This window comes from Citrus clementina, unplaced genomic scaffold, assembly GCF_000493195.1.
Source record: "Citrus clementina cultivar Clemenules unplaced genomic scaffold, Citrus_clementina_v1.0 scaffold_1, whole genome shotgun sequence".
NCBI classification, from domain to species: Eukaryota; Viridiplantae; Streptophyta; class Magnoliopsida; order Sapindales; family Rutaceae; genus Citrus; species Citrus x clementina.
The window spans coordinates 17,749,320-17,776,785 of record NW_006263303.1 but is presented as its reverse complement, the minus strand read 5'-3'; the positions used below and the strand labels follow the sequence as shown (position 1 = coordinate 17,776,785).

Below are 27,466 nucleotides of genomic sequence, written 5' to 3'. Positions count from 1 at the left end.
GTATTTATTTTAATATTATGTTTCTATTTATTATAAAATCTAGTTTAAAATAAATAAGATTGTAAAGTATTAAAATATTTTTTTAAATATTGAAAGTGTTTTAAAATGTATATATTGTTATATTTATTTTAATATTATATTTATATTTATTATAAAGCATTGGAGTAAATCTTTATGAGTTAATAAAGAGAAAGGGTAATATAGTTAGAAAGGAATCTTGTTGACCCTTATTGAAAACTTAAAGGTTTACATGTCATTTCTCCAAATCTTGAGGGTATAGGTATCTTTTTCTCTAAATGATAATATCGCTCTTTAACTTTTACATATCATTTTAATTTTATAAAAAGCACAAAACGAATTCAATTTTATAATGTAAATTTTATATATTATATAATTTGTAAATTTTATATATTAACATATCATCTTAATTTTATAAAATGCACAATAATTTTTTTTATAACATTGATAATTTTATATATAGGTTCATGGTCATGGAGATAATTTCTATGTTTTATTCATTAGCCTTTTTTTTTTTAAACTAGTCATGGGCTAATTAAGATTAAGTTGAATTATTGTTCCAAAATTTATTAATCTAGCAATTTTTCAGAGAAGAATAGAGAATAAGGTTATAAGTTATTAATAACCACTAACTTACTTTTGCAAAACGGAAAAATTATTAATAACCAAATGAAACCAAGCCTGTTTTACAAATAGCAATAGCTTTTAAGAGCGAAAACCAATTTGAGGTCCCTTCATCCTTTGTTTTATTTATTGTTTTTTTCTTTTTTTCCTGGCGTAGTTGTCTCATATCTCAATTTCAACACAACAGATTTTAATTTCATGGATTGATTTGTCTTCCCAGGATTCGAAGTTTCTGAAGGTAAATAATATTGCTCGGATGCGGCATGGCTTAAAAAATTTGAAGCTTCTAGAAATTGCAGGTTGTTTAACACAAGTGGTATTTCAACCTGAGGGTTTTGAATTTGATGGAGGAGAAGGAGAACATTTCTTATCATTCCCAAGTTTAAAGACTCTTAGGTTCTCTGCTTTACCCGAACTAGAATGTATATGGAAAGGTCCCTCGCAATTCATAAACCTGCAAAATCTATCCATTCTATCAGTGAAGAATTGCCCTAAACTTAGACGTATCTTCTCAACGACTCTTGCTCGACATCTGTCGAAATTGAAAGTTGTAAGTATTAGCTCTTGCTCGGCACTGGAGCAAATCATCGTTCAAGATGATGAAGAAGAGGAACAGCATTGGCAAGCGGTGTGCTTCTCAAATCTCTTAGAGATAACTATCTTCGGATGCGATAATTTGAAAGGTCTGTTTCATGTCAATGTAGCTCGAGATCTTCAGCAGCTGAAAAAATTATCTATTTATCGTTGTGAAAAGTTGGAGCAAATCATCATTCAAGATGATGAAGAAGAGGAACAGCATCAGCAAGCGGCGTGCTTCTCAAATCTCTTAGAGATAACTATCTTCGGATGCGAAAATTTGAAAAGTCTGTTTCATGTCAATGTAGCTCGAGATCTTCAGCAGCTGAAAAAATTACATATTGAAAGTTGTGGAAAGTTGGAGCAAATCATCTTTCAAGATGATGAAGAAGAGAAACAGCATCAGCAAGCGGCGTGCTTCTCAAATCTCTTAGAGATAACTATCTACTTTTGCCACAATTTGAAAAGTCTGTTTCATGTCAATGTAGCTCGAGATCTTCAGCAGCTGAAAAAATTATATATTGAAAGTTGTGGAAAGTTGGAGCAAATCATCTTTCAAGATGATGAAGAAGAGGAACAGCATCAGCAAGCGGCGTGCTTCTCAAATCTCTTAGAGATAACTATCTTCGGATGCGGAAATTTGAAAGGTCTGTTTCATGTCAATGTAGCTCGAGATCTTCAGCAGCTGAAAAAATTATATATTGCATATTGTGAAAAGTTGGAGCAAATCATCTTTCAAGATGATGAAGAAGAGGAACAGCATCAGCAAGCTGCGTGCTTCTCAAATCTCTTAGAGATATCTATCTCCGATTGCGACAATTTGAAAAGTTTTTTTCATGTCAATGTAGCTCGAAATCTTCAACAGCTGAAAAAATTACGTATTTCATTTTGTGAAAAGTTGGAGCAAATCATCTTTCAAGATGATGAAGAAGAGGAACAGCATCAGCAAGCGGCGTGCTTCTCAAATCTCTTAGAGATATATGTCTTCGGATGCGACAATTTGAAAAGTCTGTTTCATGTCAATGTAGCTCGAAATCTTCAGCAGCTGAAAGAATTAGATATTGCAGGTTGTGAAAAGTTGGAGCAAATCTTTGTTGGAGATAATGCTGTCGAAGAGTGCAAAGAAATTGTGCTACCTGGTGTCCAGCGATTGAATCTTCGAAATTTACCAAAACTCGTTCACTTGTGCCCAGTGGGTTGTCACTTGATACTTCCATCATTAACCCATTTGAGGGTGACAATTGGCCCAAGAATTGCAGCAAGATTTTCAGTTGACCAAAATGGATCAGTGCATGTCAAATCAGAGGTACTCACATTACTTTTTTTTTAAATATCTTCACGAGGTTTGGTATAATTATATTTAGATATAATTATAAATATCGTAACTTTACCACTCAATAATTTTCTTTCCTCGTGTCCGTGTACATGTTATCTTGTTGGTTATGATCATACACTGCACAGATTGGTTGTAAAACCATGCTTAATTTGCTTGCCCAGTTATGGATCGAGTTGAACAAATATGAAACAACCTTTGGTTGATGATAGCTTGCCATTGATACTGTTGGTTGTGCAGGCACGACCAATTGGTGATGAAACAAACTTTGCCATGGAGATTGATTGCTCGTCAACTGATCAGATACGACAATTGACCTCCAGATAACCCAGAATGATAGAAGATGTAGCATAGAAATTCTGACCCGTCATTATCAAATGAATAAAAGGAAAAGGAGCAGGTATTATGCTTATGAGTCTCCAGTCCACTCTTCAGCATGTGTTGCCTTGCCGTGTATATATCGATTGAGGCTTTTCTTCTTTTTCATTCTGTGCTCTTAATTGCATGTTAAGTATCCGTACTGTATTCATGAAGACAATTCTTAGGTTCTTTAAACATTAAATGTCGTAAACTTTGAAGACACGGATTGTTAATCTCAAAGCCTATGTACATATAAAAGCTATAGAAAACTTGACCTGAATAATATCGACTGTGAAGGTTCTTTTCTGTGCAGTTTATGAAGAACAAATGAACAGTAATAAAACTCCCCATTACCTGTTGCAAAGCACATGTATTATGGGAAGAAAAAATGATTGTTTTATTAATTCTTTCAATACACCAATAAGGGAATGAATGAACATACATGAATATAAGCCAAAACAATCGGTTGAGCAACACATGAAATAATACATCAAAACTATCGATTAGATGGACACATTGTGCTCTGCAAACTCCTCTGGCTGCTTGTGGTTACTTTTCAAATGTCAAAATTCCCAATTGATTGAACGCATATGAATTTCTCCAACTTATTTGGGCTCCTTCAAGTTCAGATTCATATATACTCAGTCATCCCAACAGCAGCACGATTGCCACTTGAATGTTGAAACTATGTGGCATTCTTCATTTCCATTCCTCCTGCAAGGATTGATGAAATGACCGAATGCATCAAGAAAAACCACTGTGGCAAACTTGATACAAAAATGGTGTAGACATGCCAAAGCGCAAGCTTGAAAGGGGATTAACAACTCCATGGGCACCCACCAATATATCAGCTAAAACCATTTGCATGACCTCGGTTTTGTCTCCAACGTTTCATTTTACCACTCTTCTCCTTCTTTTAGCCACCTTCTTCACGGCTTTTCGACTCCCCAGTTTCTTCCGTCTTCTTCTTACTGGTAGACTTCTCTTTAGAAAAAGATTTCCTCTTTTTACCAGAAGACTGCACACTACCATTTCCACGGGGAAATGACTCTTCTTCATAATCTGACTGCCAATTGCACATAATCTCCTGCCGATCTCCAAAGTGTGTTTGTTGTTGATGCTGAAATCTGCTCGCCCTTGGACCGACCAGATTCTTTCACCAACATTTATATTATCGACTGTTTGTTCGAACCACTAAGGCTGGAATTACCCTCCTTTCTCTCACTAGACCTGCGTTCACAAAAATGGGTCAGAGACGCCGGTGGTTTTGCCGGCGTAAACCCTCCGATGCCTAAGTTAGCACAAGGTGTTTACGGGAAAATAATGTAATTTGGATTCAAGAAGTTTGTTACAAATTTGTAAGGAAATGGCCTGGTTGCAATTTGGCAGCGTTTTCCCTCTCTCAGTTTTTCTATCCTTTCTTCATCGATTTCTTTCTCTTTTATAGCCGCCCTCTGTCTCCCGTTTTCCGTTTATCCTGTATCCCTCTTTTTCGGGTGGTGGCAGCCCCTCATGGGGCTCTAACTGTTACATTGTGGGCAAACGTGGGTCTCGCGTGCCCTTCAACGGTTCTGGGAAAAGCGCAACTACCGCGATTCTGTGGGATCATGTTCCCGCTTTCTTGGGGATGAGTATCGGCTCGGTATATACCTATGGTCGGTATGTTTTCCTGGTTGTACTCATCTCTGGTCGGCTCATGTTTGCTCCCGTGTTCTGCTCGCATCACTTGGCTGAAGCAATCCGTGCTGGGGCAGAAATAGTAGCACGGCCGACCTAGTGCTTTTATGTACTTAACACTAGTCCCCCAGTTTCTGGTCTGGCGAGTGAAATGAGTTTAGAGTAGAAACTGATGGTCAAATCTTACCAACCCGGGGAGCTTCTCATCTGATCTTCTGTTTATTGGAACTGACCTGAGGCATCATTCTTCTTCTGGGGGGTTCCTGACCTGAACATGGGCCTGAATGAGTGTATCCATTGCCTATCTGGGCTTTCATCTAAGTTGGCCTCTTGTAACGGTTAGTGACGTGGCCTTTCCAGACTCTTCGCATTTGAAATTTGAAACGACAGGCTATCTGTCCTCGATATTTGGTGAGTGAGCTGGCATCTCCCTCACGTAAATGCTTTCATTTCCCTTTTCGCTTCAAATCCCTAGACTTAAATCCTCGTTGTTTCGTTCTATTCATTCTTCTGTCACGAGTCAATTCCTACGAACTTCGTTCACACTCTCTGCGTCTGGGACTTCCATTTGCGGGATTTTACCTTCATCACAACAACATTATCAGTGCCAGTGTATTCCAGGTACAACCTTTAACTCCTGCTTTGGTTGTTGTTGATTGGGTTTTGTTTTGCCCCCCTGTTGTATCCGTATATTCGAGTTTTCTTTGTTTTTCTTTTGGGATTTCGATATGTCAAACCGGAAAAAAAAGTTAATTGTTGATGAGGGTGATGAAGAATCAGGGGATTCAGGCCTCAATGTGCCAATACCTACCGATTTCTTAGGTCCCTCCAGTAGTATAGGTCCTTCCCATGGCAGGGATACCCTTGAGTACCCACGCCCCCTGGTTGTCTCTCCCTCCCCCGAACTAGAGCTTGTAGGGAATAGAGGTGGACCTGCGTCGGGCTCTGGTGAGAACCACAGCTATGGTGGGGTTGGGGTCCCTGAAGGAGTTGGTGATGGTGAGGGGAGTAGTTCCGGACCGAGCAGACCCCCTTAGAGAAGGCACCTTGGTCATAGGGTGGAGGCGGATTCTTACCCTATTGACTTCACAGCTTGTGCGACCACCCAAACTGATCTGTTCAAGCTGAGGAACCTTTACAACATTCCTGCGGATGTTCTCCTGGTAGTTCCTGGGAAAGGTGACATTCCCAATCGACCTCCGCGGGGGTATGTGACGATGCATCTGGAGAGCTTCAAATTAGGAGCTCGGCTGCCCCTTCAACGCTATTTTGCTAAGATACTAGGTGGTATGCACCTGGCCCCAGGTCAGCTACATCCCAACGGGTGGAGGGTTCTCTCGGCTATGTATGTGTTGTGGGAGAGGTGTGGATTAGAGGAGCCCTCCCTTGTTGAAGTGAAGCACCTATACCAGCTGAGGAGTAGCCCGAAGGAAGCAGGCTGGTATTATTTCATGTCGAGCTCTGCGAAGAGGAAACCAATCACCGGCTTCCCCTCCTCGTGCAAAAATTGGAAGAACAAATTCTTCTTTGCTGGGGGAAATTGGTGTCCGGCAGCTCATTCGTTGGGTGGTGATATTTACCTTCCCACGAATTTTGTCACCCCAAGTCGTTCATTTTTTGCCTAAATTCTTAATCAAACTGCCACTTATTGGGTTCTTTAACCTTCTTTGCTATTTCAGAGTCGTGGGGTTTGATCGGGGGGCTTGAGGATCGACATTTGCTTCAGGTGGAAACGACTCTATTGAACGCGTCTACCTGTCAAGACCTCTTGTCGTCAACCAATCTGGTCGGCTCGGGCTTAGTCGACATAGCTGTTGGGATGGATAGCAAGATTCTCAGCGCTATGACCAGAAAGCGTGGTCGGACTTCGAGCAGCTCCAGCAATCCTCCTCCTCCTCCTCCAAAGAAGTCCAGTGTCGGCCCTTCCAAGGCTCTTGTTCCTGCTTTGCCCCCTCCCCCACCTCGTAAGAGTGGTGGGGAGAAAGTTGCTGAAAAAAGTTCTGAGGTCAGCACTCGCTCCGGGGATCGATCTTCCCCTCTTCCGGCTCGTGATCAGGGTGATTACTTGACCCCGTATCAGAGGGATTATGGGAAGTCAATGGGACCGAAAATGGTTCAAGACATTGAGAGTATGAATCTCAATGAATTAGCTGGTTCTGTCCAGAGGGTCTCCTTCAAGCTGGCTACCATAGTTTCCTGCTACAAGAACAGGGTCACGCGCCATGAAAGGAAACTCCAAGCTGAAAATCAGGACTTGAAGAAGCGGGTCGAGTCTGCTGATCGGTCGAAGGAGAAGCTGGCCGAGCTGAACAAGCAGGTTACGGAGCTGGAGGAGAAAGTTGCAATTACTGAGTCCACTACCTCCAAGCTTGAGGGCGAGTTGGGTGACTTGAAGTCTGATCTTCAGGCTGCCCAAAGTGAAAGGGATACTCTGAGGACCGCCCTTGAGGGGGAAATCAAATCCCTGGAGGAACAGCTGGCCGAAGCGAAGGGCAAATCCGCTGACGTGGATGATCGGCTGGATGCCGAGTACGACTCTAGAGTTGCTTTCAGCTATAAGTGCATTATGTCCGTGCTCAAGGAAGAATATCCCGAACTGGACATGAGCAAACTGGAGGCTGGAGTGGAGAGGTATATGGCTGAGGTCGGCCAGGGAGATAAGGAGCAGGGTGAGCAGGATCAGGCGGAGGCTCCTTTGGATGGGGTGCAGGAGGGGGGAGCTGGGGGACGTGCTTTTGAAGTGGGACAAGGGTCCGTGCCGCCTCCTCCCAGTATTGCTGATCTTCCACCTCCTGAGATAGCTGATCCTTCACCTGCTGAAGCCGTCGACCTTCCTAATTCTTAGGTCTATTTTTGTATAGACTTTAAAGTTCCATTAGTCTTGTAAACAATTAATCATTTATAAAATTTCTAGCTGCTTTCCATTGGCTCTCTTGTCTGGTGTTTGCTCATGGATTATTTTTTGCAAATTAACTTGACAATTTATCTAATTTTGCCTGCTGGTTCTTTGGTGGACCGAGCAGGAATAGGCATTTATTTGCCTGATCACCATTTTTGTAAAATTATCTACTGGTTTATTGATGACCGAGTAGGAGCAGGCATTTGCTTCCCTTGGAGAAACATTCGTAGAGTTTGCTGTTGGCCTTTCCTTGACCGAGCCGAAGCAGGCATTTACTTGCCTTAGTAAAATTTTGAGAAATTAGCTGCTGGTCTTTGGTTGACCGAGCAGAAGCAGACACTTACTTGCCTTAGTAAAATTTTTTAGAATTTAGCTGCTGGTCTTTCGTTGACCGAGCAGAAGCAGGCACTTACTTGCCTTAGTAAAATTTTTCAGAATTTAGCTGCTGGTCTTTCGTTGACCGAGCAGAAGCAGGCACTTACTTGCCTTAGTAAAATTTTTGAAGTTTTAGCTGTTGGTCTTTCGTTGACCGAGCAGAAACAGGCACTTTGTTGCCTTAGTAAAAAATTTCTTATTAGGCTCGCTAGCAGGGGATTTCATGCTGAATTCATCTTTATTGAAATTTGAATGTATTACAAAAATACAGAATATATGCATGTGCAACAGGCCATCAGGCATTGTAACAGAAATAACTTGCCAGAGTGAGGATTTAATAGAGCATTTTGCTTACTGGAAATACTTCTTCAGGTGTTCGGTGTTCCATGACCTCTTCACGTCTCGTCTGTCTTGGTACGCTAATTTATATGCTCCTGGTCCAGTAGCTCGTATCACTCGGTATGGGCCTTCCCACTTTGGGCCAAGAGCGCCATGGTTAGGATCCCTGGTGTTTTGGTTCACCTTCCTAAGTACCCAATCTCCTGCTCGGAACTGCCTCACGTGTACGTTCTTGTTGTAATAGCGCATGACCCTTTGTTGACACTGGGCCACTTTCTGCGATGCACCTTCCATTTTTTCCTCCAGCAGGTCCAGACTTAAGCAGATCTGCTCGTCATTTTGCTCCTCAGTAAAATATTCCGTCCGATGTGTCCCCACTCCCACTTCTGCTGGGACTACCGCCTCTTGACCAAAAACTAAAGCGAACGGGGTTTCCCCTGTGGCAGTTTTGTGAGTTGTCCTGTAGGCCCACAATACTCCTGGTAGCTCGTCAACCCAAGCTCCATTCTTCTCTCCCAATCTAGTCTTCAGGAGCTTCTTTATCACCTTATTGGCTGCTTCCACTTGTCCGTTTGCCTGGAGGTGTGCGGGGTGCAGAACTTCAGGTCCACTCCCAAGTTTCGGCAAAATTCTCTGAAGTTGCTATTGTCAAATTGCCTCCCATTGTCTGTGATGATGGCGTAGGGGATCCCATATCTGCAGATGATATTTTTCCAAATAAAATATGTTGTCTTTCTCTCTGTTATTTGGCTGAGGACTCCCACTTCCACCCACTTGGTGAAGTAGTCTATTGCCACAATTGTATGTGTCGCCGCTCCTCGTCCCTTAGGCAACGGACCAATCAAGTCGATTCCCCATTGAGCGAAAGGCCACAGGGATGTCATAGCCGTCAGCTTTTCCGGGGGTTGTGTAGGAACCTCGGAGAAGCTTTGGCATGTTTTACAATTCTTTGCCATCCTTTTCGCATCCTGGTGCATGGTTGGCCAGAAGTATCCTTGCCGGAGTGCCTTGAAGGCTAAAGTTCTTGCTCCCGAGTGATTGCCGCAAATTCCCTCATGAATCTCCCTCAGCACATAATCCGCCTCCTCATCATCCAAACATCTCAAAAGGGGCAAGGTGAACCCTCGGCGGTACAGCACTCCATCCAGTAGCATATACCTCGCTGCTCGGCATTTTAATTTTCTTGCTTGCCTTTTGTCCTCTGGTAAAACTCCATCGCGGACATATGCGCGAATCGGGTCCATCCAGGATTCTCCAGTACTTATTCTCATCACCTCTGCTTCTTCCTCTATACTTGGCGAGGTCCTCACCTCTAGTAGAACCGACTTAGGTAATTTTGGATCTGCAATGGCAGCCATCCTAGCCAACATATCTGCTCGGTAATTCTCATTCCGGGATATCTGCTTTACCTCCACCGCTTGGAAAAGCCCAACCATCTGCTTCGCCTTCTTCAAATAAAGACCCATATTCTCTCCCCTTGCTTGGAACTGATCATTGAGCTGATTACACACCAGTTGGGAATCTGCTCGAATTTCTACCCTCTCTGCTTTTAGAGCGTGTGCAAGTCCGAGCCCGGTGATAAAGGCCTCATATTCAGCTTGGTTGTTTGTGAGCTGAAATTCAAACTTCACTGCATACGTTATTTCGGTTCCATCTGGGCTCCGTATTACAACTCCTGCTCCGAATCCTTGCTCACTACATGATCCGTCAACCATTACCAACCACACCCCCTCTGGCTTCTCCTGCTCTGTTGGTTGCTCCTCCCGAATTTCGTCTCCTGTATCAGCTCGGTCAATCATAAATTCTGCCAGAGCTTGGGCTTTGATTGCTCCTCGGGGCATATAGGAGAGGTCAAATTCACTTAACTCTACGGACCATTTTACTAATCGACCCGATGCATATGGTTTTTGAAGTGTTTGCCGAAGGGGCTGGTCGGTCATCACAATAACCTGATGGGCCTGAAAATATGGTCGGAGTTTTCGTGCTGCCGTTATTAGAGCCAGCGCCCACTTCTCCATCAATGGGTATCTGGTTTCCGCATCTACTAGGGCCTTGCTCGTGTAGTATATTGGGTGTTGCTTTCCTTCTTCTTCCCTGACTAATACCGAGCTGGTAGCCCATTTAGAGATTGCTAAGTACAGCAGTAGCTGGTCACCCTCTCTCGGAGTCGATAGTAATGGGGCCCGGGTCAGGTATTCCTTCAGCTGCCCAAACGCTTCCTCGCATTCTGATGTCCACTCTATTTTTTTCCCTTTCTTTATGGTTTGGAAGAAAGGGTGGCATTTATCTGTGGCCCGCGAGATGAATCGGTTTAATGCTGCCAACTTCTCTATAAGGCTCTGCACCTCCTTAACTGTTCGTGGGGATCTCATTTCGGTCACCGCCCGTATTTTTTCCGGGTTGGCCTCGATCCCTCGGTGGCTTACCAGGAATCCTAAAAATTTGCCCGAGCTAACCCCAAATGCACACTTCTCCGGGTTTAGCCTCATTTCATACTTCCTCAACAATTCAAAGGTTTCTTCCAAGTGTTTCACGTGATCCCTCGGTTCTTTGGACTTTGTGATTATATCGTCTACATATACCTCCATAGTATGCCCGATCAATGGTTTGAAAACTTTGTTCACTAACCTTTGATAGATAGCTCCTGCATTTTTCAGGCCAAAGGGCATCACCCTGTAACAAAACAAATCCATATTAGTTATAAAGGTGGTGTTTTTCTCATCCTGCTCGTCCATGGGTATCTGGTTGTATCCCGAAAAAGCATCCATGAAGCTGAGCAGACTGTGACCTGCTGTCGAATCCACCAATTGGTCTATCTTTGGCAGAGGAAAACTGTCTTTCGGGCACGCCTTATTAAGATCTGTGAAGTCCACACACATTCTCCACTTCCCGTTGGCCTTCTTCACCAGTACTACATTGGAAATCCAATCCGGGTACTTGGCCTCCCTTATAAATCCTGCTTTCAACAGCTTCTCCACCTCGGTGTTTATGGCCTCGTACCTTTCCTGGTTAAAGCATCTCCTCTTCTGTCTCACCGGCCTTGCCCCCTTCTTGATTGCCAACTTGTGGCAAGCTACCCTGCGATCAATTCCTGGCATGTCCCCGTGAAACCAGGCGAATATATCTACATGGGATTGTAGGCACTTTACCAGCTCGTCTTTTACTGTCCCGACCAGTCCTGATCCGATCTTAACCACTCTGCTCGGGTCACTTCTGCTTATAACAATCTCTTCTAGCTTTTCAACAGGTTCTTGGCGACCCTTTTTAGAATCTCCTCGATTATCCAGAGAAGTAACCTGTAATGTCTCCTTGGCTGCTGTAGCATAACAGCTCCTTGCCATCCTCTGGTCGCCTTTTACAACGCCTACCACTCCATTTACTTTGTACTTTAGCGCCAAATAATGCGTTGATACAACGCATTGGCTTATCCTCATGAACGGTCTCCCCAATATCATCTGATAAGGGCTTCTTTCCTCTACCACGACGAAGTCCAACATCACCGTTCTTTCAAACGACTTTGTCCCCATAGTAATCGGGAGTTCAATGATCCCCAAGGGAGTTAATCGTCCCCCTCCAAATCCTTTTAAGGATGTATTCGTCCGCTCCAGCTTTAAATCTAAAATCCCCATATCATCTAGGGCTGACTTAAATAGAATGTCAACTGAACTGCCCGTGTCCACCAGTATTCGCTGCAATTCTGTGCTAGCCACCATGCTTTAATCACCAGTGCATCCTCATGAGGATACAAAATACCCTCCTCGTCATCCTCCGTCCACATAATGGGAACTTGCCGTACCTTCGCCTTCTTGGCCGCTGGCAAATTTAGAAGCACCTCTTTTCCAATCATGGCGTATCTCCCATAGTTCTTCCGTGCTCTGTTCGAATCTCCAGCCAATGTTGGCCCCCTAGCTATCACATGGATGGTCGGCTGTTCACCTCCCAGACCCCTCTGAACTTCTTCATCCCGTGTATACTGTGATTCGATGATCGGGGACACCCCCTGTACATACTCATCCAAGTACCGGTTCCGTACTAAGTCCTTCACCTGAATCTTCAGGTCACGACATTGGTCGATTGTGTGACCATGAGTGTCGTGGAACTTGCAGAATCTGTTCTTATCCCGTCGGTGAGCCGGTTTTGTTATAGGGGCTGGAGGGTACAGCAGGCCTCGTCCTTCGATCCTCTCATACAATTCCTCCATGGAGATCTTCAATGGAGTGTACTGTCTATATGCCAAGCTTTGGTCTACCAGTTGAACTGCTCGGCTATCCTGAATGTCATCTCGGGCTGGTATAGTCGCTAGCTGGTCTGGTCTTCTTGCCCTGGAACCACTTGCATGTAACGCTCTGGGAGCGTTGTGATAAGGGCGGGCAGCCATCTACCTGAATTCTCGTTGCCGCTCCGGGAATGAAGTGCGCGGACGTTGGGCTCGGCTGTGTTGGAACTGTTGTGGTCTCAAAGCTACAGGGTAAGGACGGGACCGAGCTGATATTCCGCCCATAGCTGAGGATTCCCCAGCTCGCTTTCCCGATCCGCTCCCACTCGGGGTTCTCCTTTCCTTTCTTCTCAGCTCCTCCAGCTGTTCACTTTTTATCCTCGCCGACTTTTCCTCTTCGATTTCAATGTCTCTCTTTGCCTGCTCATACCCCGCTGAGTAATTCTGTACCAAGGGACTTCTCAGGTTATACCATAGCCGGCCTATCCTCACTCCCTCCTTTAATCCCTCAACGCCTGCGGGTGATTGAAGGCCCCCAAATCAAGCACGGCTCGGTGGTATCGTTTTACAAAATTCCGAAGGGATTCTTGTTCCCCCTGCTTCATTCCCATTAGCTCCATCATATCATCCTCTAGGGCCACTGCTCCTCGGAACTGTTCAGCCAACTCTTGGCACATCTGCTCGTACCCTCTGATACTTCCTCGTGACAGCTTGCGGTACCATTCTCGGGCTCGTCCTTCCAGTGTCAATGGTAACACCCTACATCTCTGGGCTGGTGTTAACCCTTGAACACCCGTCACGTCGTTGAAACGTTCAATATGCACCAGTGGATCACTTCGCCCGGAGTATTTGAGGTCGGGGAAGCGGAAATCTCTTGGGATTATGGTACCCATGATCACAGCTGATAGTTGAGATTCTTCATCCAGCATTATCCTCCAGCTCGGGGGCTTTCTCTTGCCCTGTATCTCCTCTATCACTTGCGCTAATCTGCGCACTTCTTCCTACAATTCTATGGCACGGTCAAGATCACGCGTAGCTATCTGAGCTCGTTCCTGCTCGGTGTTTTGCAACCGCTGTCTGAGCTCTCCTTCATCAATACTGGCCCCTCGGCCATCAATCTTCGGTACCCGTCCGAGGCGAGGTTGGTCCCTCCCTTCATCTATTCGTTCTCCTGAAGCCCGACTAGTGCTTCTGTGGGGATGCACCCCATTAAGTTGGTCTACCGGCGGAGGGATTTCCTCAACTCTACGCCTCCGGAAGCTGGGTTCTGCTCCAACATCATCTCTCCCCACGGGGGTTTCACAATTCTTTCTCCGCTCATCCCTCAGCTCATACAGTATGGTCGCGAGAGTCTCCATTTGTTTCTCCATCCGCTCCAATCGGTCTTGCCTCATCCTCTCCACAGTTTCGTTATCCTCCCTCAAAGCATCCTTTCTCGGCACATCCATATCTAATCGTTCGCTGTTTCTCCAGTAATTACTGATTCGGTGGTAGCTTTTTATCCAGCTCCCCACAGACGGCGCTAAAATGTTGATGCTGAAATCTGCTCGCCCTTGGACCGACCAGATTCTTTCACCAACGTTTATATTATCAAATGTTTGTTCGAACCACTAAGGCTGGAATCACCCTCATTTCTCTCACTAGACCTGCGTTCACAAAAATGGGTTAGAGACGCTGGTGGTTTTGCCGGCGTAAACCCTCCGATGCCTAAATTAGCACAAGGTGTTTACGGGAAAACAATGTAATTTGGATTCAAGAAGTTTGTTAGAAATTTGTAAGGAAATGGCCTGGTTGCAATTTGGCAGCGTTTTCCCTCTCAGTTTTTCTATCCTTTCTTCATCGATTTCTTTCTCTTTTATAGCCGCTCTCTGTCTCCCGTTTTCCGTTTACCCTGTATCCCTCCTTTTTCGGGTGGTGGCAGCCCCTCATGGGGCTCTAACTGTTACATTGTGGGCAAACGTGGGTCTCGCGTGCCCTTCAACGGTTCTGGGAAAAGCGCAACTACCGCGATTCTGTGGGATCGTGTTCTCGCTTTCTTGGGGATGAGTATCGGCTCGGTATATACCTATGGTCGGTATGTTTTCCTGGTTGTTCTCATCTCTGGTCAGCTCATGTTTGCTCCCGTGTTCTGCTCGCATCACTTGGCTAAAGCGATCCGTGCTGGGGCGGAAATAGTAGCATGGCCGACCTGGTGCTTTTATGTACTCAACATTTGTAATGGCTCCCCTGCTCCAGGAAGTAAGCTGTTAAAAGTTATCTCACCATTAGATCCTCCTTTGCGCTCCAGCAAGACTAGGTCTGGCCTAATTATTGTACCAAGAATGCTTCTGTTTGGCCCTAGGCTCAAGATGGTCTTTGGATTTGTCAAGGTTGTAAATGCCATTGCAAAAGCTGATTTAATCTGCAAAAGAGAAGAAACATGATTGATCATGCACACTGCATCAATAGCCAAGAAAACAAAAAGAATTTAGACACAAATTATTCCACAAACCTAGAAATAATTAAAGGAGTTCTTCCCAATGTCATTATCTGGAGCCTATTTTGTCATAAAGATAGCAATACTAATCAATAACAGAAGAATGCAAGAGCCAATGTTCACTGGTAGAACTCCATTAATAATTTCATGTGCTATTGACAAATCAAACAAGTGACTCACAAAATACTACATATACTCTTTAGTCTGTTAATAAATTGTAAAATGAGGAGGTGATGTGCCAAGGATAACAAGATCCCTGTTTGAGAATTCACTACGAGCTTCATCAAAAACCAACCACAATTTCTTTTGGGAACATATCCAACTAAGCACTTAAAGTAAAATGAAAACATCAGAAAAGCAAATATTTTGATTTCATAAAACATCCTCCATTCCTCCTATTGTTTCTCAAGCTGTCCTACAAACAATAAATAACAAATAAATATCTAAAATTAAAAGTAAACCTGTGGATCCTCAATGGCGATGAGAAATGGTTGCCCCTTGTTTGTAAACCTAAAAGAAGAGAACCCGCGAAACAAAGACAGTTAGTACCTACCAATCAGAAAATATAATTTTTAACTGAAAAATAAGTGTAGTCGGCATGATTGTCATTCTTTTTACCCTTTGCTACTCTTCTTAAAGAAGGAGCCTGCCCCTTTGCAGGATACACCAACATCGGTGGTTTTCAATTTGCGTCCATAAAAATCAAAGAAGTTCACCTGTTTTTTCACCAAATTAAAAAAAAAAAGAGAGGTTAGTACGTAGAGTTCATATATCTCAATTTACAACAATTATGGCTGACAAACAGCATTCCTTAGTCCATTTATTTTAATGTTAAATCATTCTTTTTTAGCATTTTCATGTGCAATGAACATGTCCAACCTCACTAGAGGTGTAATCAAGCTGGCTTAGAAATGTAAGTCACTGCACCTACTGGAAGAACAATATATCCATGCACATAACAGTTTAATCCAAGCACATACCAAAAGGATTTCCAAATTATGTTCTGGAGAAGCTCGACACTCGTAGAGAGACTGCAAATATGCCATATAAGGAACATCATTAACTATCTGAGAAAAAAAAATGTCCATTATAATGCATAATGCTGGTGAATTAATGAATAGTTCACTTGTAGCGATTATAAGAATTGAAGGCTATTAATATAATGTATTCTTAAGGTCTGGGAACTCTTAAGCAGACTGGATTAATAACCACAGAACACTGTCTGCATCAACTGCCAAATTAGTCCAGCCAAAAGGGAAACAAAAAAATCACGAGACAATAGTCTTTGTTGAAATTTAGGACTGGTATTATTAAAAAATGGCGCGCCCGGCATATGGGCTAAGGGAATGAAGGATTTTGAAGACTTATTTCAAAATTTAATATAGGGAGAAGGGGGTTTTTTTAAGGTTATGCATAAATTATTTTAAGTCTTCACCCCAGCCCACCACTTTCACTGATGAGCTCGCTGCTTGATTGTGTCACAACGGTACTGGAACGAACCTAATATACTCTGATTCGTAGGAGCTCTTCATAATGACATAAATTACCATAAAAACCATCTATTGGGACCTTTACAGTGCAGAACTGATGACACACAGTGGACCTAGTTGTTCGTGAACATAACTTTAAGGTTTGCCAGGAACCATATTACACTTCATTTCAATTTACTAATAATGCATAATCTTTATACCAAATTATTAGGTGAAGCAGAACTACAATCAGGTGATGCACAACTACAATAAAAAAAAAGAGACCAGCAATACAAAACTGATGACAAGATCCCAAAAATGGCCCAAGAAGTAGGATGATGGAGACACCAAGCAAACTCACCAAACAAGTCCAAAAATATCTTGGTACTCAGTGATAACAAAGGAGGCTAATAAGTTAAAAATTCACAAGATTATACAAGTATATCTTCTTTCTCCTTTAATAACTTCAAGATAATCAATTCCGTGCAAACATATAAAATGCCACAGTGAGATTCACAATTTCCAACAAAAATTTCACATTCTACCAATGATTTCCACACATTTCTCATCTTTTTTCCACATCAACATGCATTTATGAGAGCAAGTAAACTGTAGAACCTAATACAACTAATGGTTATAGCATGCTAAGCCTTATCCGAGAGATGTTCAAAACCCAATGAGTAATGCACAAGTAATATTCAAAGTTGCAAAAAATTTTCTCATCTGAAATTTATTAAAGAATTGCAACCACTATCAGGTCTTGTAAAAAGATAGGTGAGGAACAAACCTTAATAAACTCAGCTGCTTTTGGTCCATTTTGTGCATCAAAACTGTCATCAAAGTGGAAGAAAATTGATGAATATTCCCGACAACAAAATGGAGTTCATAGCTGATGATAATGTGCAATAAATCTATTAAATCAACACACATGTGACTCACTAAAATGATTTTTCTGTACTATCATGCATAGCTAAATGTAATCAGAAACACCCAGAAACTAAGGAAGAGAAGAAAAAGGAAAAGGTGACGGCACAAACACAACGCATCAAAAGCGTTGGTTACTAATATCACATTTTGGAGCCTGAACAGGTAACATCTTGATTGATTCTGGTATTCAACATCTCGCTCAAATGTTTCTTATAGATTTTTTTAAAATAATCAATTTAAAATAAAAAATAAAATTAGAAAATTAGAAAATCAACTATTTGTATTTGTTTGCGTGCACATTAAATTGTTAATCTGGTATAATTTATGTATTAAGAAGTAAGCTTACGTTCAATCCTCCACCAACAAAACCGCGTCTCCAACAAACCCATTAAGTAACAATAACAGTTAAAAACCAATATAATTTATAGATGTCGAAAATGGAACAGTGCCCTTTCTTTCCTAATTATCATCATTTGCTTCTTTTTGGTTACAGTTACAAGGAAAAATAATGTTAATCTCTGTACAAATGCAGAAAAAATAAATTTTATGACTTTATTTTTCTTTTAACAGGAAAAAGTACTTTCAAAGATGAAAAATACAGAAAGAGTCAAAACTAGCAAGCAACGCGACTAAACAAGAAGTTAAAATCAATGAAGACAAACAAGCCGATTTCTTAGGTTAGCCACAAATGACTGACATCGGGATAACCGACATGATCAGAGACGAATGGAAGGCAGAGAAGATACAGTTCTGATCAAGCAGGAACAATGATAGGATGAGTGGATAACGCACATATCCCTCTATATGAGATGCACATAAATATCTCTACACTCTCACTCATTATTAATAAACCCTACTAAGCATGGCAATGGAAAATAGGTCCCACTTGCAGCAATTTCTTAGAGCAGACTAAAACATTCTTGCCATAACTTGAATTACAGAAACCAACTTCAACCGTTCAACTGTAGACCACCAAACCTTAAATCTCCAACAAGACCCCAGGTATGACACACCATTCTTATGACGCGACATATATCCATAAAGTGCCTCAGCATGCTCAAATTAAGATGTCAACAAAAGGCAAAATCACACACATGAAATTTGCAATGTAGGCTTTAGATGCAGCTGGAGCGAAAGGTAAGAAATAAACCTTATATCAAATGAAACACCACTTTTTTTCTCAAAAAATTTAACAATCGGCACACGAGCCTTCGCGATCACCTAAAAAGAGGATAGATCAATTCATTAAAAATTATTCTATTAATAAATAAAAAAACCAAAACAAGGTAATTGTTAAGGGAATTCCACCTGTATCTTTTTGGCAATGCCCTGTTGCAATAATGCCCTAGAAAGAGCTTGCAAACCAGTTGCTGGGTTATGGATACCAGATTCCATAATCACAACCTAGAACCAAAGCTTTCAGCGAAAGCCTTAATTAAGATAATAATTAATTAAACTGATCAACGCCAGTACTAGACAACATAGATTCTTATGTTTCATATTACAATTGAGGAAGAAAATGATAAATCACTGAAAAAAGTTCCTAAAATCACAAAGAGGAGATGCAGAAAAATCATCATACTTACATCGATGTCACTGGTTGGAAGATAAAGCCCAGTTCTGAAGGTCCCAAAAACTTTAGGCTATAAAGCAACATTAGTAAGACAACCATGCCTACCACAAAATCAGAGAAAGCACAGACAAAAAGAAAGAGATAGCATCTTATCATACCTTGCACTTGGGCCATGTATACTTAAAAAGATCAAGCACAGCTTCTCCTGCAGTGGTGCGAACCTCTCGTTCCTCTGAAGTTGGAGATAGAAAATCACAGAAGTCCACTATCTCTGCAATTTACAAACAGATACAAATCATGATAACATACAGAATATTTATAAAAACACAACAATAGATTCATAAAAACTTATTGAAAATATTAAAGAAATTAACCTTCATTGCATAAACGTATTTTCAACTAATGAAGAACAACTGTAAATTCCAAACAGTTCAAATTTTGAAACATTTAAACAAAAACAAACAAAGCAAGTAAACCCAGTTGCAAGTATTCACAAATTAAGCTGTTAATCTCGCAATTCAAATCAAATTTATCACCTTTATGCATCTGAAGCATAGGACTTTTAAACCTACTATTCCCTTTAAACCATCTGCTACTAGGTTCTACAGGTCTATTTGTACCAGTAGTTGTGAGTAATTGTAATTTCGAGTTAAACGTTAATTCATTATAATAATGCCTTTTATTTTTCGTCATCGTCTAATGTTGAGCCTGTGAATATGTACCGTATTACTTATTTAAAAGAATTCTTTTCTATAATTAATGGAATAAAAAGGGTAATATTTATGCTCTTTTATTGTTAATTGTAAATGTAACAAGTCATCACCATTTTATGCCTTGAAGATCTTTCTAAAGTTTGTTTGTTCTTTCCTCGAATGATTCTTCAAGAAGAATAACTACCGAAGCTAGTGGGTCAAATGACGAGGATGGGGGTGAGGACACGACTTCTGATAGAACTCCTCGTGAAAATAGAGCAAGGAGCACTAGTAGCAGGGAAAACTCACTGTTGATGCGAGATTCTGGTTACACTCTTCCTACGACCAGGATATTTGCTCGACCAACCTCACCTCGATCAGGATCTCTCATCGTACGCTTTCTTCTCCAGGTGTTCCTGCGTCCACAGAAACAAGTCAGAGCACGCCGGTTGGTTTTCCGGCGTAAACCCTCCGACGCTCAAGTTAGATATGAAGGTTCCGGGAACGCTTGCCACGGATCTTATGGCTTTTCAGTAATCTCTGTTCTTTAGAGTTCTCTTTTTTTAGTTCTAAATAGCAAAAATTCTAACCCTTTTACCTTCGTTGGCTACCTTTTTATAGGCTTCCTCTGAATCCCGGTCTTCCGCAGTCTACGCCCGTCATTCTCCCCACTCTCGGATGTGGACGCCCCATTATCGCCATTATGGGCGAATGGAGTCGGACCTCGTGCCTTAATTCTTGGATAGGAACGCACGTCCTGCCAATTGTCATTGACTGGGTCTCCTCGCCTCGACCTTTAGCAGGAATGACCTTATGCCTCTAATCGGGAGTCCGGCCTCGCGAATGGCATATTCATGGATGAGCAGAATATTTCTACTCCTATTCCCCTGCTACTTGGCTCTTACAGGACACACCTGCTCACAGAACTCTGCCACCAGACACCTGCTCATCACGTCTGGTCTCCTCGATATATTTTCCTCGAACACCGGTCCCCCAGTTTCTGGTGTTGGGTAATGTAATGGACCAGCAGTAGAAACTCAATAGCTCTTGCTCGCGTGGGACTGGGAAAGGCTGCCAAGAGTCATATCGCATTTAATTGCGGAGAAAGTGAGGTGGCAGAAATCTACCCCTCTATTCGAATTTAAAACCAACGGTTACGAGGCCCTTGGGATTTGGTGCCGTTAAATGCTGGCAACCTAAGAGTCCGTCCCCATTAGGTAACCCATATCTTTTCGAATCGAAAAACTCATATTTCCCTCCGTCTTCGTCTCTGTCTCTCCGGCGAAGAAGTTCCGGCATAAAGGCCTCCATCTCTGTCTTTCACCGACTGAACCATTACTTCAGGTATTTCTTCTATCTCCTTCGTCTCGGATAGTTATAGATAATTTCTCTTCTCTTTTGTTTGGGTAGTAGTTGGTGGTGGTGTTGTGGTTAGAGCTTAGGGAATGTCGAAAGGTAAAGAAAAGGTCATTGAGGTTGACGACGGTGGGTTGGACTTCCTGCCTAGTCTGCTCACCGATCCTGCTTTTGACCCCGGGATCCCCTTGGAGCCTCTTAGATCCAGTGTTGGCACTAACGCTAGGAGGATGTCCCCCCAAACAACCTCCTCGAGCGGACATAGCGATGAAGAGGGGTCTTCAAGCTCGGAGAACACCTTAAGTGAGGGTCGAGGAGATAATTCTGGTGAGGTGTCCCCATTAGGAGCGTCGCGTCCAGAAGGGCAGAGTACAGTAGGGGGTAGAGCCCTATCGCGGGATTACGCTATTGATTATATGACGTGCACGACCCCGTTTGGCGAGCTCGATGACCTCCGGCTTAGGTATAGCATTCCTGGTGAAATAATTCTTAAGGTCCCAGGAAAGAAGGATACCCCTAGCCGGCCTCCTAGGGGTTATGTTACCTTGTTCTTGGAGAGTTTTAGGCACGGGCTGAGGTGTCCCTTGCAACTCTACTTTGCCCGGATTATTAACGGGCTAAATCTAGCTCCTGGTCAGCTGAACCCAAACGGGTGGAGAGTGCTCTCTGGTCTGTTCATACTGTGGGACAGATGTTGCCAAAGCGAGCCCATGGTCGATGAGGTGAAGCACCTGTACCAGCTGAAAAGCAGCCCCAAAGACGCCGGCTGGTATTACTTCCAATCAAGTACCAAGACCAGGAAACCCATAACCGATCTTCCTACTGGTGGTGGTCGGAATTGGAAGAGGAAGTTCTTTTTTGCAGGGGGTCCCTAGGGTCAAGTTGCACAGGTTGATGGGCAGGACTTCCGCGTCCTACCTCATTTCGTGGTCCCAGGTTGCCTGCTCGTATTAGATGTCTTGTCTCCCTTCTTGTTTGCTCTTTACTGGTTTGTCCCTAACCAAGAGTTTGTTTGTGTTGCAGGTTCTTGGGGTGTTCACTTCCCGCTCAAACCTGACCAGCTTAAACGGGTCGAGGCTGTACTGGCCAATTCCTGCTCGAGCCGAGAACTGCTAACTACATACAACTTCCTCGAGTCTCGCTTGATACTTCCTGGCCATAAGATGGAGGACGCTGTGATTGGGGCTCTAACCAGGAAACGTTCTCGTCCTCCAGCCACGAAGAAGGACCAGAGTAAGGACGCCCCTACTGCAAAGCGGGCCAACATCGTGCAGCAGGTCTCTCCCTTGAATACTTTGCCTCCTCCTCCTGCCAAAGCCGGAGAAACCATTGGAGCAGCCACTGATCCTGCTTCCTCTTCTCCTCCTGTTGAGCCTCAGTCTCGTCTACCTGACAACCGAGCAGAGCACTTGGAGCCCTATCTCAACGAGCTTTCCAAACTCGTGAGCAAGAAAGACCTCGAGCATTTTGATGGCTGCACCTTAGGCGAGCTGGTGGGAGCTATGTAGTACAGCGCTTTCCATCTCAGCTGCATGACCACCTACTATAAGGCCAAGGTTGGACGCTACGACCGGAAGATGAAGGAGGATATTCAATCGGCGACGACTAGAGCTGACGTTGCCGAGAAGAAAGCAGGGGAGCTGAATGTTGAGAACCTTAAGCTGATAGAGCAAGAATCTCTCGCTCAAGCAAAAGCTATTACCCTTGAGGAGCTGAACAAGGTCAAGGAGGATCTGCGAAGGCAGAAGGCTATGTATGAGGCTCAGCTCGAATCTCTTCGCGATTCCCACCAAGCTCAGGTCGAAAACTTGGAGAGGGAAGCCGACAACCAGTACGACCAGGGACTTCGGCATTCCTACCGTTGTATCATGGCCGTCCTCAGGAAGCAGCACCCTGATCTGAAGATGGATGACCTTGCAGCTGGTGTTGCTCAACATATGGATGAGGAGGCGGCTAAGGAAGATGCCGAAGGGACAGAATCGATCGTGATTGAGGAAGAAAATTTTCCTCCACGTGTAGTCCCTACTGACGTTGGCGAGGCGAGAACCCCTGTCGTTGTTGGCGAGGCGAGCACCCCCCCGGACGCAACTGGTGATACTCCCCCTGCACCTGAGGAGGTCCAGCCAACTGATGCTGCTCGGCTTACCGATCCACCATCTTCCTGAATATATTTCTTGTGTTGTAATGAACAATATCTGTGAAGATTACCTCTTCTGTTCATTATTAACAAATTAATAAAGATGTTTTTTATTACTTTCTTGCGTTGGAATCATGAGTTATTTTTCGTTTGAGAACATGCTCGTCTTCGTCTGGTTGAGCAGGTTCTGGCTTGGCATATGGTTTTGCCACATGCCTTAGAGAATTCTTCAATGCTTGAGATTCTGCTCGCCTTCGCGTGGTCGAGCAGATCCTGGCATGCTTGGCTTCCGGTCTCGCCATGGCGCAGGCTTTGAGACTTGACGAGCCTTTGCATGCCTTAGAACTTTTTTCGAATGCTTTGGAGTCTGCTCGCCTTCACGTGGTCGAGCAGATCCTGGCACGCTTGGCTTCTGTCTCGCCATAAAATAGGCTTTGAGACTTGACGAGTCTTTGCATGCCTTAGAACTTTTTTCGAATGCTTTGGAGTCTGCTCGCCTTCACGTGGTCGAGCAGATCCTGGCACGCTTGGCTTCTGTCTCGCCATAAAACAGGCTTTGAGACTTGATGAGCCTTTGCATGCCTTAGAACTTTTTTCGAATGCTTTGGAGTCTGCTCGCCTTCAAGTGGTCGAACAGATCCTGGCACGCTTGGCTTCTGTCTCGCCATAAAATAGGCTTTGAGACTTGATGAGCCTTTGCATGCCTTAGAACTTTTTTCGAATGCTTTGGAGTCTGCTCGCCTTCACGTGGTTGAGCAGATCCTGGCACGCTTGGCTTCTGTCTCGCCATAAAACAGGCTTTGAGACTTGATGAGCCTTTGCATGCCTTAGAACGTTTTTCGAATGCTTTGGAGTTTGCTCGCCTTCACGTGGTCGAGCAGATCCTGGCACACTTGGCTTCTGTCTCGCCATAAAATAGGCTTTGAGACTTGATGAGCCTTTGCATGCCTTAGAACTTTTTTCGAATGCTTTGGAGTCTGCTCGCCTTCATGTGGTCGAGCAGATCCTGGTACGCTTGACTTCTGTCTTTCCATAAAACAGGCTTTGAGACTTGACGAGTCCTTTGCGTGCCTTAGAAATTTTCACGATTTCCAGTGACTAAATTTCCTTGACGTTCCATTAATTGCAGGATTCAACTTACATGGAATTGTTTGTACATAAAATAAATAACGGCAAATACTAACAGAAATAACTTGAAAATATTAACGACTCTTACTGGAAATATTTCCTGAGATGTGCTGCGTTCCATGGGCGCTTCACCTCGTGGCCATCCATGCGAACTAGCTTGTACGCTCCTGGTCCAACTAGCTGCTTGACTCTATATGGTCCCTCCCAATTCGGATCGAGCACTCCCTGAGTCGAGTCTTTGGTGTTCTGATTTACTCTTCTTAACACCCAATCTCCGACCTTGAACTGCCGTACATTCACCTTCTGGTTATAATACCGGGCAACCCTCTGCTGGTAAATGACTGATCGCTCGGCTGCTTGCTCCATTTTTTCCGTTAGCAAGTCCAAATTCAAACACATCTGTTCGTCGTTTTCTTGCTCGTTGAAATGATCTGTTCGGTGTGTGGTCGTTCCTATCTCAGCTGGTATGACCGCTTCATGTCCGAAAGCCAAGGCGAACTGTGTCTCCCCCGTTGCTGTCTTATGGGTTGTCCTGTATGCCCATAGTACGCATGATAGCTCATCAACCCAAGCACTTTTCTTTGCTCCAAGCCTGGTTTTCAAAAGCCTCTTGATGGTTTTGTTGGCTGCTTCTACTTGTCCATTCGATTGGGGGTGAGCAGGCGAGCAATACTTCAGCTCTATCCCGAGGTTCTGGTAGAAATCTCTGAATCTGTGATTATCGAACTGCCTGCCATTATCCGTTACCAAGGCATAAGGGATCTCGTATCGACAGACCAGGTTTCTCCACACAAAGTCTGTTGTTTTCTTCTCTGTGATCCTACTAAGGGCTTCTACCTCTATCCACTTCGTGAAGTAGTCTATAGCAACTATTGCATGTGTTGCTGCTCCTCGTCCCTTTGGCAGCGGGCCGATCAGGTCAATTCCCCATTGAGCAAATGGCCAAGGGGAGGCCATAGAGGTGAGCTTCTCTGGTGGCTGGTTGGAGAAACATACAAAACTCTGGCAGCTTACACAGCTCCTGGTCTTCTCTTGTGCATCCTGGTGCATTGTCGGCCAGAAATATCCCTGCCTTAGAACCTTGTGGGCCAAGGACCTCCCACTAGAATGATTCCCGCAAATTCCTTCATGTACTTCTCTCAGTACGTAATCTGCGTCGTCCTCATCCAAACATCGCAGGTGTTGAGTGTTAGAAAATGCATATTTATAAAGGAGAAAACCGTCATTTTACATTTCAAGTCTTACTAACAACCCTTACTTTTATGTATTTAACCTTCTTGTGATGTAATTACGTGTGTGTTATTTTAATTAAGTATTTTATGTATTTTAGGGGCAGTATAGCCATTTCACAATAAAGGAGAGATCAGACGGCAAAACGGACATCACTTTTGAACTCAGGACGGTCGAAAACCTTAGGAGGAGCATAAAAGGAAAAATGGCACTATTCACATCATATCAGTGGACGAAAAATCTCGTGTACGGTGCATGCATCACACAGGATTATTTTCAACCAAACCGCGTTACTGTTCATCCGGGTCAAACCGCGTTACTGTTCAAAGTCGGGTCAAACCGTGTTACTGTTCATCCGCGTGGTCAAACCGTGGACTGTTGACTGATGACGTGGCGCAATCCTGAGCGTCCAAACTGTTTTTAATCCGATGGCCATGATTTACTCCATGTATCTATAAAAAGGGGGCCTTCCCCCCCTAATTTGATATCTCTGAATCCATTTTTGGGATCCATTTTCTGTAATTCCCTCTCCATCTTGTATTTTCTTTGTATTTTAATAAATTCCCATTTTGCCCCTAGTTCAATTATGAGTGGCTAATTTTCTTTCAAGCTTGGGTTGAAGGTGAAGTCTCAACATGTGTCATGGGCTTAATTTGGTAAATTTATTTTCTCTTCCCCTCTAGTTTTTGTGGATGTTTTGACTTCTCGTCGACAAATAATACTAATCTTGTCTAGTACCGCCTTGGTTTCACCGGCCCTCTGGTACAAGGTTATTATTATTTGGCACGATAAGCCCTTAGCACCATATTGATTAGAGCGTGGTTCATGAGGTGTGGATTCCCCCCTCATGATTTAATTGGTATTAATAAGGAATATTTAGCCCATGATGCATGTTGATACGGATCCAGATACCCAAGTACGTCAATTTAATAGATTTTCTCTTCAATTTATTCTCTCAATTGCAATTCCAATTTTAGAATTTATTCTCGCCATTTTAATTTAATTATTAGCATATTCCAAATCATTTCCACCATAAATCCAACTACCCATTTACAAAATTAATTCTACATATAATTAAAATCCACCTCCTCGTGGGATCGACACTCGTCACCATTAGTCTATACTACAATAGATTCGTGCGCTTGCGAGTACATTAAAATTTGCACAACAAGTTTTTGGCGCCGTTGCCGGGGAGGTAAGTAATTTTAATTCATAGAATTAATTTTTGTGAATAATTTCTTTTATTTGTTTTCTTGTATTTTTTTTTTATTATTAAAAAAAAAGAAAAAAAAAGTGAATCTACATTTAAAGGTTAGTATTTCTTTTCTTTTTCTCTTCTTTAAAATTCTGTAATTTATTTTTCAATTTATTTTTCTTTGTAATTTTTTTTTTGTTTATCTTATTAATTTATTTTTAGTTAATTTATTTCACGTATTTGTTTTTGTGTATTTTTATAGAAAGGTTTTAATAACGCAATAAGGTTAGTATCGTAATTTCTCCCTCTTCTTTATTTTTATTTGTTTTGTTCCCATCTTTATTTTTTGTTTTGTTTGCATCTTTATTTTTATTTTATTTATTTTGCATGCATGGTCGTAGGTCATTATTACCTAATCTTGAACCTATAGACCTTGAATTAGAAAAAACACTTCGCACACACAAACACGTTAAAAATAAAATGGATTTACAAGCACCACAGGAGAGGCCATTTAAGGACTATTTTAGTCCCTTAGCTAATTTGAGCACGTCATGCATAAGATACCCAAATGTAGCTGCTAGGAGTTTTGAATTAAAACCTAGTGTGTTAAATTGTCTCCCTACATTTTATGGCCTAGAAAATGAGGATCCATATAATCATTTGAATGATTTTCATGCCATTTGTCAAACATTCAAATATGAGAATTTTTCAGATGATGATGTTAAACTTAGACTATTCCCATTTTCTTTAAAGGATAGAGCTCGTTCATGGTTAAATACGTTGCCTGCTAATAGCATTTCATCATGGGAACAAATGGTAACTAAATTTTTGAATAAATATTTCCCAGTGCATAAAACCAATGCTAT

At 42.8% G+C, this 27,466-nt stretch overlaps 4 protein-coding genes across 4 annotated transcripts; 2 read left to right on the top strand and 2 right to left on the bottom strand.

Moving 5' to 3' along the window:
- Positions 1-898: 898 nt before the first annotated feature.
- LOC112095694 (putative adenylate cyclase regulatory protein) lies at positions 899-2,548 on the top strand. Its single transcript, XM_024177798.1, has 2 exons — positions 899-1,685; positions 1,866-2,548. Exons 1-2 carry the CDS (start codon positions 899-901, stop codon positions 2,546-2,548), a joined length of 1,470 nt encoding a protein of 489 aa, XP_024033566.1.
- A 2,768-nt stretch (positions 2,549-5,316) lies between these two features.
- On the top strand, positions 5,317-7,433 carry LOC112095693. The gene is made up of 3 exons (XM_024177797.1): positions 5,317-5,587; positions 5,681-6,157; positions 6,268-7,433. The coding sequence occupies exons 1-3, from the start codon at positions 5,317-5,319 to the stop codon at positions 7,431-7,433; spliced, it is 1,914 nt and encodes a 637-aa protein (XP_024033565.1).
- A 780-nt stretch (positions 7,434-8,213) lies between these two features.
- LOC112095692 lies at positions 8,214-11,830 on the bottom strand. The gene is made up of 2 exons (XM_024177796.1): positions 8,966-11,830; positions 8,214-8,777 (listed from the first exon to the last, which is right to left on the bottom strand). Exons 1-2 carry the CDS (start codon positions 11,828-11,830, stop codon positions 8,214-8,216), a joined length of 3,429 nt encoding a protein of 1,142 aa, XP_024033564.1.
- Positions 11,831-14,908: 3,078 nt separating this feature from the next.
- Positions 14,909-19,555, bottom strand: LOC112095691 (non-canonical poly(A) RNA polymerase PAPD7-like). The gene is made up of 8 exons (XM_024177795.1): positions 19,399-19,555; positions 19,021-19,133; positions 18,876-18,932; positions 18,598-18,693; positions 15,874-15,924; positions 15,512-15,609; positions 15,355-15,403; positions 14,909-14,953 (listed from the first exon to the last, which is right to left on the bottom strand). Exons 1-8 carry the CDS (start codon positions 19,553-19,555, stop codon positions 14,909-14,911), a joined length of 666 nt encoding a protein of 221 aa, XP_024033563.1.
- Positions 19,556-27,466: the final 7,911 nt, after the last annotated feature.